This window comes from Wasmannia auropunctata, unplaced genomic scaffold, assembly GCF_000956235.1.
Source record: "Wasmannia auropunctata unplaced genomic scaffold, wasmannia.A_1.0 LD336099.1, whole genome shotgun sequence".
Taxonomy (NCBI): Eukaryota; Metazoa; Arthropoda; class Insecta; order Hymenoptera; family Formicidae; genus Wasmannia; species Wasmannia auropunctata.
In genome coordinates this window covers 1345843-1358437 of record NW_012026791.1, presented here as the reverse complement: position 1 = coordinate 1358437, position 12595 = coordinate 1345843, and the positions used below count along the sequence as shown (strand labels likewise).

The 12595-nt window shown below is 43.0% G+C and overlaps 1 protein-coding gene across 3 annotated transcripts in view; it reads right to left on the bottom strand.

The window, feature by feature from the left end:
• The window catches only part of LOC105462437 (tyrosine-protein kinase Drl), an 80988-nt gene that overhangs the window by 13817 nt on the left and 54576 nt on the right, over positions 1-12595 (bottom strand). For all 3 annotated transcript variants that reach the window (XM_011709030.1, XM_011709031.1, XM_011709028.1), the window contains 2 exons: positions 11137-11407; positions 3999-4173 (listed from right to left, as the gene is read on the bottom strand). In XM_011709030.1, coding sequence (XP_011707332.1) covers positions 3999-4173; positions 11137-11407 — 446 coding nt within the window. The remainder of the gene's footprint in view (positions 1-3998; positions 4174-11136; positions 11408-12595) is intronic.

The following is a 12595-nucleotide window of genomic DNA, read 5'->3' as shown; positions in this document are numbered from 1 at the left end:
CCCCTCTCTCTCTCTCTTTCTCTTTCGTACCGTCAACGATCTTTCGCGAGAAAACGTATTAGTTTCATTTTATCGCAAAGAGCTGTTACTACATCTTCGATTTAATTGACTGACTTTTAAATTCAATATGTTTCTATTCTAATTTTACAACTGTATTCCTTTTGACTTGTCCGTTCCTCACTTCCATAATGTAGTTTAATGCTGCTCAGGAATAAATACAATAGTTATAGTATTTTTACATAAACAGAAACGTTTGAATTAATAAAAATAAAATGTAGCCTTAGATATTCTTAGCGCCAGAAAAGAATTTTTGAGGAGCAGGTCGTTATATTAGAATAAGGACAATGTTTCCAGAAACACAAGAAGGACGAAAGAGAAGAGACGAGGAAAAAGACGGCGAAATGGCGACTGAAAAATATCAGCGAGAAATAGAAGAGGATATTTTTAGAGATTTATTGGCCATTTCGTGCATGTAAATCTGCCGCCGAACGTATTCGCTAAAAAGACGAGCGGCGGAAAAACGCGTGCAGCCATCGATTTCAAATATCCCTCCGGTTCGCTCGTTCGTGCCCGTTTATTTTTACGCGACCCTTACGGAAACGTTTCGCGGCCAGATCGACTTCCGACGAATCCGTCTGTGCCCGCGAAAGCGAGCCCCCTTGTCAGGGAACAGAAACGTTAAAGTGTCGTTTCGGAAAGTAATATCACTTTTGTAACTCGCGAAGCAAGTATTTGCGCTGAAATTTCCATAGATTGAGAATTTATGACGAAACCGACGACGTGTCCGCCGCAATATAATCAGCTCGAGGGAAGGGAGAGCTAACTCTTAATACAATCTGACAAGCTGTGAAAGCGAGAGAACGGTGTACACGAATATCTTTATACATTATATATAGATATTCTGATCCTGGTATCTATATTGGCATTTTTAGCTTAAATAAAATGTCTTATGGAATTAACGAGTCGAATAATCTCGTCGTCCTAATTGTTAGAATAAAAAACCGGTGTACCACATCTATGGAATTACGAAGAGGCCAATCGAGTCCGGTACCAAAATACAAAAATAAACATCCTCATCGGAGGGAATCGAAAAGTTGGGAGACTGCAGCAAAGTCCCGAACGTGAGTTTCGCGAGTGGCGTAACTCCTGAGAAAACTTTTCGCTGCTTGCCGAATCTCGAAGGCGCCTTTCGTATACATCGTGCAGTTCGATGCGGCAAGAAGAGCTTACGAGAGAGACGAGGGTGGCCGTGTTCGCTCGAGCGTACGGATGTAAAATCTGCAGTTTTATCCGCCGGCGGGGATGTACGTGAAACGCTGTAGAGACGTAAGAAGGGATAGAAGGGACGAAGAAGAGAGAAAGAGAGAGAGAGAGAGAGAGAGAGAGAGAGAGAGAAATCAGAGAAAGCAAAGAGAGATCCATCGTTTCTCCGCACGTTATCAGGGTGGAGAGCCTCAAAAGAGCTAATATATCCCGGGAGAGACAATTGGCCTACGTCTCGGGAGGAGCGCGAAAGATGATAAAATAAGGGCGCGTCCCTCCCTTCCTTATAAAGGCCACTTTGCCATGCGATAAATATTTGATGCCTTCCGACGCGAGATCACATTGTTACGGATGATCGCGTTCGATCGCAATTCGCGTCACGCACCGGCCAATTGCGTGTTGTTTGTTCGAGCGAACATCTGTTGCTTTCTTTTTCGTATGCTACGGTCAGTGCCGCGGCGCGGGATATTGATTTCAATTCCGCGACAGATCGCCGGTGTAATATTTCAATCTCACGTAAAATAACGTCGGAGTTAACGTAATACATCTTCCTACGCATTGCGTTTTCGCGTAGCCCGATATCGAGATCAAAGCAACGAGAAACAGATCCTTATATTGTTTAAAAATAATTATTATTTTGTCGAGTATATTTAGATGTATTTATATATATTATAATTATTTTTCCATTGCTTTATCTGCATATCAAAAAGTTCTTTATTATCTACAACGAGTGATTAGTAGATTTTTAAAATGATATTATTATTATTATTATTATTATTATTATTATTATTATTATTATTATCATGAAAGAAAGACTGCAATAAAGATTTCGAATAAATACGAAGTAAATGTGCAACTGTACCGGCGAAGTTCGTAGAGAGAGCAAATCCCCCTCCTTATCATTTAACGAGAAAAATTCGCAACGAAGAACATCAAAAGAGCTAATAAATATCCGGGTAAAAGACAATTCTCCCTCTTTGAGACAAACAATAGGGGAAGGGAAGGAAATGGCAGTAAAGTGAAGCAAGAGTAGCTTTGTTTCTACCCTAACTCGCCGGCAGTATGGTTTCTATCTCGTTCAAGTTCTTCGGTTATGCACCTCGAAATAGAGGCACTGGAATGGAACGCCCGATGTGCTAAAGTATAAAATAATTACAGTGAAAGTAACGATCGAACTTTAAAGGCAGGCGGGATAGAAGTTTTCGCATAATATTCACCGTTAATGAGGGGAATGGCGCTAGAACGGCGATCCGCTTCTCGTTTAACGAGAAAAATTCATGATGAGGATTTTCAGAGGGCTCAATATATTCGGGCAAAGACAATTGGCTCCGTCCGACGGGGAAAACGAGGGACAATCCTATTAAAGGATAAAACAGGATTTGAAATTCTTTAACACGAAAAAAAGAAAAATTAAAAAGCATAAAAGTTATTCCTGTTTTATCGTAATGAAAATTCATGCTATGTATAAGCACAGAATAAGAAAAAGACTGTGTACGTTCGCGCTGCATAAATGGAGAACAGAATAAAAATGCAACGGAGAAAACGACTGATTTTTAATGTTGGAACAACGTGATAATAATTAATGTGATTACAAAAGAAAATCGGACGCGTTATTAGTCTGAGAAAATGTTGCGATTAAGTCCATTCGAGACTCACAACTTGCGTGCGCTGCACGTGTGGAGAGCGGCGGAGAGCGGTCGACGAGCAAAAAGGAAAACGCGAGAATATGGGAAGAGAGGTAAAAGCGGATCCTCTCTCGACCCTTAACATCCTCCTTACATTCTCTCCCGCAGAAGTCCCCGGATACGAGAAAAGGGGGTGCGCATAGCTATGCAATAAAATGTCGGCTGCCGTGCCAAGCGGCCGACGGATCACCGGCGGCTTATTGAAAGGATATTTCATTCGGACGAGTTCCTCCTATCCAGCTTATCCACGCGAATTTCCCGCGGGGGTGCGGAAATCTTTCTGTCGCTTCCCCTTCGCTCCCGTTCCTCCCTCTCTCGCCACCCCTCGACTGGTTTTGCGGTCGCCGCCGCCTCCGGCGCCTATAGGTACGTCTCTCCCGTGCTCGGCAGAAAATCCGCGACGTCGCGAAACTCGCGCCCGCGAGATACTTTTCGCTCGAGTGATTCGCCGAAAATGAGAGCGCGATACGGCACGTGGAAAAGCCGCATTTACAGCGCGTCTCGCGGCCGACGTCTTACGTAATGAAAATCCTCTCCCCGAGAGCATTTATTTTTGTGCGCGACCGAGCGCGATTCCTTAGAAACGCGAATTTAATAAGCGGCAGAACGGAGAAACCCCGAATGGGCGTCCTGTGCACCGTTATTCCCCCGTATAGTAGTGTTTCGCTTTCTTTCCGCCGCGGACGTCGCTGCGAAAAACCGCGTGTTTTTGTGAATTTATTACTATCTCGTTACTTGTTTTACCACCGCGTTTTTAATAATGCGCGCTTTGTTAATTCTAACGAAGCAAAGATTAAGACGGGGATTTTGCAGGGCTGAGCCTGGCAAACCGTTTACCACCGCGGCTCTCACGTCTCAAAAATCTCTTATTCTCTTATATAAAGTCTCAGATTTTTCCCGTCTTGTTAATCTGGACAGTTTAAATGCGGAAACAACACGGGAGACGTAAAGATGCAATATAATACTGAATGCGCGATACTCTTTATTAAATGCTGCTCAACTCTCGCTCAATCAAATCATAATATCCTGTATTGATGAAATTTTACTCACTGAGATTCTTGAACCCGAGCCTTGCTGTTGCGAATGTATAACGCGCTGGCGACACTGCCGACGACCAAGATTAAGGCGCAAGCACAGGTAGCGGCGACGTAGAGTGCACCGGCACCATTCGCGAGCGGATCGGGCTCCAAGCGCACCGAATCGTTGCTGGGAGGGGTCTGGACACCTGCAAATAAAAGTCAGAGTTTGTCAGTACTTAAAATTCATGCGTATTTTGCGTTTTACGTTCTTACGCGTACCAACGAGAATAAGCGGACGAAGTATCGGTTCAATAAATTTCAATTATCGCAAATAAATTGAAGATAATAATTGAATCAATCTAATAAAACAATTGGATCAATTTAATGAAACAAAATCGATCTCATTTATCCGAAAATAAATTTTCCAGCGTGTTGAACATCAGCACATATCCCTGGAGCTTCGGCCTTCCAAAGCACACGGCAAATAATGTACATACGACATAAACAACGTCAATAATTTAATTTTGCTTTTAATTTTATTTTATTTTCAATTTAAAAAAAAATTGATACACGCAATTCGCGTATACCCTCTTCACATTTCATTCGACGGCTACGTTTTTATATTCGTATTCGATTTGCAAAGCTCGCATGACCGCCATTATAGTATCGGCAATCCATTTTGTCAATTGGAGCATTTCCACTCAAACCACGTGCTCGAGATCCGAATCTATCGGGAAGCCCTTGGAACAGGGATCGAGCCATTGTTTATACGTATCGGAGTGCTATCGAACGAGCGCGAATATCGACGAGCTATGGAAAGTGCTCAAAGAGATCTCACTTTGATGGCGAATTCGCGTTGCCCGCAAACCACGAATTTTCCGGTAAGTATAGCCAACTATCGCGATTTCGTTCGACCCACTGTTACTTCGCGTAGCGATTTCTCACGCGCCACGGCGCGGTCTTGTGTCACACGGTTATTAACCATCCTGTCGTCACATCATCGTTCTTTATATTACTTAAATTACTACAAATAGCATTTAACGTATTTAGAAAAGCTTTCCCTTACATTTAATATTTTATTTTACATCTGAAATCCTGATTTTTTTTTTAAATTTATTTTGACCGCTAAAATCTGTCGAATATTTTTCTAAACATTTTCCACGTTGTATTCGTCACTTCGGATTTCACGAGTTACATTGTGACGCAAAATTTTCGTGGAAATGTTGCTTTATTAAAATACATGTCTCGGCGAATTAGTCAAACTCAGTTGGCGTTTCTCTCGTTTCTCGCGGGACAGTCTGAAAGGACGAGACTTGTCGAGACTTTTCTTTCGCTGCGTCACGCGTTTACATTCTCCCGCCGGTACCTCGCTTTCTGATATTTCTTTTCTCTCTATTTCGTGCGCGTTGCGAGAAGAAAAGACTTCGGGGTCGAACGGGCGCAGCGCCTTGTCGTCCCTTATAAAGGTAAATAACGTGGCCTAGACGGAGGAACTTTAGCGCGAGGGCTCAAAAGCTTTCAAGAACCGAGCACGTCAGCCCCGACTAGGATACACCGTGGAAAGGGAGACGCATCCTTTCGGAGCGTCATGATAAAATTAAGTAAACTCCATCAACTCTTAACTCGTCCCCGAGATTATAGTGTCGTATAATCCCTAAATGCATTCCTTCATCGGCACCGCCCCGCCTGAAATCCAAAACACCACTCTTCATTCTGCAGTAACTTACCTTCTTACGTGCGCCGTAAGCGAGTAAGATCGCCATTATCACGTTCTGTGTTTCTCTCCTCGTCTACAACTCGCGCGTAAGTGTAATTATTTCTTGTAGACTTTACGGGACTATCATGTCTCTCTATATATATACACATTCCTAGTTATTTTTCTCCTTCAATTCAATGAAAACTTTAATTACTTTACCTGAGTCTTCAAGTCTTTACTTGATATTCATTAGAATCTTTCTCTCTCTTTCGTTTACCACACAATAAAAACTTACACATGTGCGTAAGGTATAATCCTTAAATTTTAAGGGGAAACGGTTAACGCGAAACTTTTTTCTAATTGAAATAGTCAAAGCTAAATTCCTATTTATTTTTGAGATCTAATAGCAAGCAATTACACGCACGCACTCATACATTTTCTCCCCCTCTGTATATTTATTTGAAAGCCGGAGCTTTTTGTTGCAGAGCAATCTCATCCGAGTAAGTAACATCAACGTTGGTTACGGGTATAAAAAAAAAATGCTACGACGTACTCTCTGAAATGTTCGTTTAGCTACAGGTCGTAGTGTATTAAAAATACGCATTGCTTGCGGTGTGAGAAAATTCCACCTCGGAGAATAAGACTTGACATAATATATAGTAATCGCGAAGTTCTTTCTATTAGATAAGAAATTTTAAAAAATTAACCGTCAAAGATTAAATTGATAATTTATCGATGTTATATCGATCAATTGTATATTGAATTATCATTAACCGTATTCCAAGAAATGTCATCTTTTATAAAACTATTCCAATTTTCATTATAAAACGTTCTGTAAAGCTTTAGTAGTTTAATTTAAGTTTTCGATTATAATTCTGTCCAATACAGCTGGAGAATATGCTTTGTGTATTATGAACGTTTTCTTCCCTTTAAATTTCTACGACATTTTATTATTTTACTTTTAATTATTTGTAGTCTCGCAGAAATGGCTACGAACGTTCAAATAATTATGCAATAAACATTTTTTTCAATTTGAATTTTATTTGTCTTTACTATTGCACTGCTTCTTCGCGTTTTTATAAAAATTTTAAACGCAGTTTTTCTAATAAATACGTTACTGGCTGTAATATAAACCATGATATTTAACTTCTTCCTTTTTCCCCCTCGCTCATTTCCTCGTTTCATAAAGGAAGGAAGCAGGCTTCTTGCCTTTGCCAAGATAACGTAAACCAAGCAGGTTGCGTGATAGCCGAAGTAGAGCATCGCGAACACGAGTTACGAAGACGAGCAAGACGAGAAGGAGTTTGCTCGAGCGCGATGAGACGTGCGCAGGAAGCAGCAGGAAGAAAAAGTTAAATAAATCGTAGCAGTCTTCGGGCGCTGTGCGCTGCAGTTTCTCAGGGGGTAAAACTCGCATCGTTCCTTTGCGCCGAGTCCCTCCATCTTCCTAAAATGTTCCTCTCGCACGCTACGACGCGTCCGAAATACAAACAGGTATCTTTTGAGAGATTTCTACCATTTCTGCGCTTGAATTATATAACTGCGTCAGATTTCGCGCTATAGTACATGTTTCTTCATACTTTCCGTAATTGATTTTCCGAACACGCGATGTAACTATACAATTCGGTTTTGTTTTACCACTTGCAATTTATTACGTATTGCTGCGCCCGTTTACTTTCTTTATCGCTCTCTATAGCGCCGTAACTTTTCTACAAGTTAAATCTGGTGGTATAATATAATTTAAAAATCATGTAGCGGGATAAAATAGTCTTCCTGCCTATGTACGCTTCGATAGCTATCGTAACGAGGATAAGTAATCGATCGAGTGTTGCTCACAGCACTCGAGGAACAGTGGAGTGCCTATCGACGTAACTTAGCGCGCGAGCGACGCGCGCCTCCGAAACTTCGAGACTTAAGTGCGACTACGGAGTCAGGAAGGCGCGTTAAGAGCGACTGCGTATCTCAATTAAATCCGGGCGAGCTATGCTATCTGCTACCATCAAACAGACCTTAACCGAGATTTACGGAGGCCCGGAATTAAGTCTCCGGCGGATTAACAGGATGACCCTCCACGAATCGCGTTCCCTCATTCGCCGCGAGCTCTGTGGACTTTAGAAACAAATTTGGTCATGCTGAGAGGCTTACGTAAATCACGGAATTACGTCTTTTGTGCACCGCGCTCTGATATATACATATACGCTTATTCTATTCCGCAATGAATGAAACGCTTCAATATCGCGATCGGTTTAGAAAAAGAAACACCGCGCGCACTTTGTAGTCGAAGATTGGAAAACTCCAGATCGCCATTGAATCACGTTGGATAAAATTTTTACTAGCGTCACTTGCGTCCCAAATATTTTTTTTCCGATACTTTTCACATAGTACGCGCCCACTAAGCTTGCAAAACTTGCAAAAATACTCGATAATTCAAAACGTCAACATGTTTCGAACATATTTGAGATGTAAAATAACTTGAATATTTGCAAACATATAAAAATCTGAAAAAAAAAATATAGAACACGGATACCGTAAAAAAAAAAAGAGTAGCTAATACAGGAATTGTCGAAGGCTGAACTTGCAGATATTAAAGTAGCTAGGAGGATTAAAAGAATCGGTGCGTAGATCACTGAATCTTTTATTTTCAATTTGACAGCGGATGTTCAATATATGGAACTCTATACGCGAGCGTCGAGTATAGGGGAAAGGGAGGGGGACTCCATATAGAGAATTCGATTATTTTCGAGTGATCTCGAGGCGCTTTCAAATTGCAGCAGGACCTCTCGAGTTCGAAACGATCGCCGAAGGACTCGTCAGGAGTTCCGGCTATAGTACTTTGGCGATGCGGGAGCTGAACGAGGAAGAAGCAAATTCGACAAAGCGGGAAATCTGCTCCTCAGGACGCGACTAAGGTCCTCACCGCGGAGGCGCTTACTTATTTTCGTCCTTCTTTCCCGCCCTTCCGCTCACCTCTGTCCACCTCTACTTCGTTTTTCTACGCGGCCGACCCTCTTGATCTTCGGCGTGGGGCGGGAATCCTCTGCTCTTCTCTTCTCTTTCATTAAATACACCGACCCCCGGCGAGATTCAATTTTACTCGGCGGATTGCTTTTTGTTGTACCGTCGCCTGCTTCAGTAACCGGATCCGGATCTGCGCTTCTCTCTCTCTCTCTCTCTCTCTCTCTCTCTCTGCTCTTTCTTTTCTTCTTCTTCCTCCTTTCTTCTCTTTCTATCTATCGTCGCCATCCTCGTTTTCCGTATATCGCGCAAATACATATATTTTCCGACCCGAGCAATATTCAGTTACATTTTGGTGTGTAACTCCTTGAATGTTCCAAGTTTTTTAAGATATAATTGTGAGCAACTTATAATTAACGTACACAATATTAAATATGAGTATGTAACACAATGAAATTGACTTAAAAACTTATTTGTGATTTTTTTTGGTATAGCGTGTTGAACAATAGTGTTTATATCTTGAAGAACGAAATGCGCAGAAAATTTTCAATTTTAAACCGCGTTTCTTTTTCACACCTCTTTTATCTGATGAAATCCAGTTTACCTCTTTTTATCGGAAATCAATATTAATTTTCTTCTCATTTAAAAAATGAAAATAAAAGTAGAGAAAGTAGTACGACTACATTGCCATAGCTCTAACTTAGTTCGCGCGGAACTTTTATTTATCGGAAGCTGCATGCACAAAATTCGCTTTAGTTACACATACACAAAATCCGTATGGAGTATTGGCAAACTATTATGGGCGCGAGAGGAACGAAAATCGGGGTTATTTGCCAGATTGCATTCATCGTTGCTACGCGTGGCTTGTTTTTTTAGAAAACATATGTTTTCGTGGTCGCATGAGGTTTGCGGAGTCGAGAGAGCCGCCTGTGAAGTACCATGAGTACAAGCTTACGAGCACCCTTGTCGGAAGTGGCGCGGAAATTACGTTTGTACCCTCACCCGGGTCCGTTATTTCCATTTCTCCCGCATAACGTAAACTGAACGTATTACATATTACATATATATGTATATAAAATTTCATTATTTAAACATAATTACTTAAGCGACCGTACTCTGCGTTGCATTTGTATAACGCGGTGACGTTTATTTAGGAAAGACCCGAAAATCTCGTATATTTCAAATTAATTACCGTTTTGTTATAAAATAAATTAATACTTTAATTACAATCATCGATTGCGCACTCCACGATTATTAATAAAAGTTTATCGTTGAAAATAGTGTATTAACTGTAAAACAGTGCGACTTTGCGATAATATCCCGTCCTATCAATATGATTAACTCGCAGCTGCTTTATTCCGCATTCCGAAAACTGTTATTGTTATTCTCTTCAACGTGCTATATAAACGTTCAACACCACGACGTCAAAGTTATCAGTCCGGAGCAGGGGGGTTCATAAATCGCGTGGATAAATTGAGTTTGCGCGTGACGTGAAATGAATGCGCGTTTCTGTTTTAATCGCGACCGCGTCGAAACTGTCTCGCCGTAACGAAGATATTCAGCCGGGTCCGCGCGAACGTGCTAATTAAATCCGAGATTACGTAAACGAAATAATTATCAACAGACTGGCGCAATGGCGTTAAAGTGGGTATAGATAAACAAAAGCGTGTGCGTTTCAACCGCTTGCGCACCGCGGGGACATACACAAGCGAGTAACGTATGGTTGTACAGATTACAAAGCTTAAATAGTATTACCCTTTGAAATGGATCTTCATATAATGCACTGTGGAGATCAATATCGCTATTGAAAATAACAGGGCACAGAAATCCAACAAGCCAACGTGATTGCAACCATTAATTAACGTGTTTCATGAATTATTAAAAAATTTACTTAATTTATACAATTTTGCGTTATAACAAAATTTATTGATTAATTAAGGGAAGGGGGTGGAGTTATTAAATAATCATAAATCTGAAAGAGAGCGAGAAAGAGGGAGAATCGGATAAACATTATTCAGAATTGAAGAGGAATTACAATTTTAATTACGCCGGTAAAACGCCACTAAGCGGAAGAGTTAAATAATTCACACTTTAGCGTTTTCATATTTTAAGTGAGACAAACAGCGCGCGTCGTCATGATTTTTTCATGGATTTCTGAATAAAGCAGGCGGATGAAGAAAACGCCGCGCGTTTCTTTATAACAGAAGAAAGAAAAAGAGGCAAAATATGAAATCTAGATTCCGGAGTCTAGTTGTCGGTTTAATGCGCGGCTGCCATGAGAGAATCGCGCGAGATTTCAGACCACAGAACTAAATTCCATGCGCGAGAATAATGAAATGTATAGGGGGTGCACACCGCGCTTTCTCTCACATGTACGAGAATAATAAGGCGCGATTAGGCCTGTCGACATTTTTCAAAAATTAGCATATGCGATTGCCTCGCACAAGAGGCACGCGCTGCAATCGTCGCGCGCGAGGTGTTATCCGCGCCGATAGCGCTGGACGCACTTGCACGTTACCTTTCAAGCAGATCTTGTTCCTCTTGAAGACCAAGACGGTGTCGTTGTACCTGGTGCCGGGCGGCGCCGTGACATTCAATCTAAGCGCCAAAGGAATTTCGGCGCTAACGACACCCGAGCACGGCAATCTGATCCTGAAGACCTGCAGGGTGACCGGTATCTCGCCCTGGGCGGACACGTTTACCCTCGGTGGCAGCAACGCCATCATCCCGGAGGACGGTCCACCCGGTACGCTCATCACGTCGTAGTCCAGCTCCATCGAATACCGTAACTGGAAAGGAAGATGGTTGCCTTAAGTAACTTGACCGTTCAACAGGCAGGAATCTTACGTATGTCGCTGTTGCAACACACACGGAAAATTGTCGCATGCCTGCACCCGCGTAGATAATTCGTAACGTATAGGCAAATTCTTGTGAGAAGCTTCGTTTACGCTCGCCCTTCAATTCCAGGCTTCCATCTTGCGCGCCGATATTTCGTACGGGAAAAGTATTCCAGTTATCGTCCGGCGGACGATATGCCGGCACGTAATAAAAATAGCGCGCGGCGCCCATAACTCATGAAAATGCCAGACTCGCGGGGTCCCTTCTCGCGGCCGCGCCGCATATATACGATTGCGCATATTAACGTTATAGATATGTATGAATATATATCGCCGCCGTATCGGCCGGGCATGCGATATATTTCACCGCTAAATCCCGCGCGTCGGTCTATTCCGTATTTACTGCCGCCTATCTCGTTCGTAACTTTCGAGCCCGCGAGTCGAGCTAAGACCGCAACCGCGCGCGGTAGGCAGTCCGCGATCCTGCAGGAAGGCACGACTGTGCACCAACAACCCTCCCCTCTCCCCCCTCGATTCTGTCATTCGAGATTGGTCCCCGTGCGACCGGGGAAGAGGGACGGGGGAGGGGGATAGGGGGACGCAAGACGCGACGGGGGTGACGGCGGCGACTAGTGTGTTCAGGCACGCCACAAGTTTTACGAGGTGGCATAAATAACCTGGTTAGTGCTTCGTGATGCGGTGTCAACGGAAAGGCGACTCCACCCTCCCGCGAGCACGCCGCGCCGGCTCTCCGGTAATCGTCGTAATCGTCGCGCCGGGGGGTCGCGGTGGCGTGACACCTGCCTATCGTACCCCTATGGCGTACTCGAGATCGCGCACCTCTCTCTCTCTCTCTCTCTCTCTCTCTCTCTGTCTCACTCAGTCGCGAGCATACAGCAGTTTCGTAGGCAAACGTTCCGTTCCCCTTTTGACCTCGTTAATTGTCGTATCGCATCTCCGAGGTGGAGCTTGAGAGCGGGCAGAGTACGGTACGGGCGTGGGTGGATCGCGATGATTTACGAGGACCGGCGTTACGGGGCTCAAGCCGGACTCTAGAGACGCTTCGCTGATAGCGTCAGAGCCACATAAGTCATCGAGACTATACCTAGGGCTCTCTCTCTCTTTCTTTCTTCTCCCCAT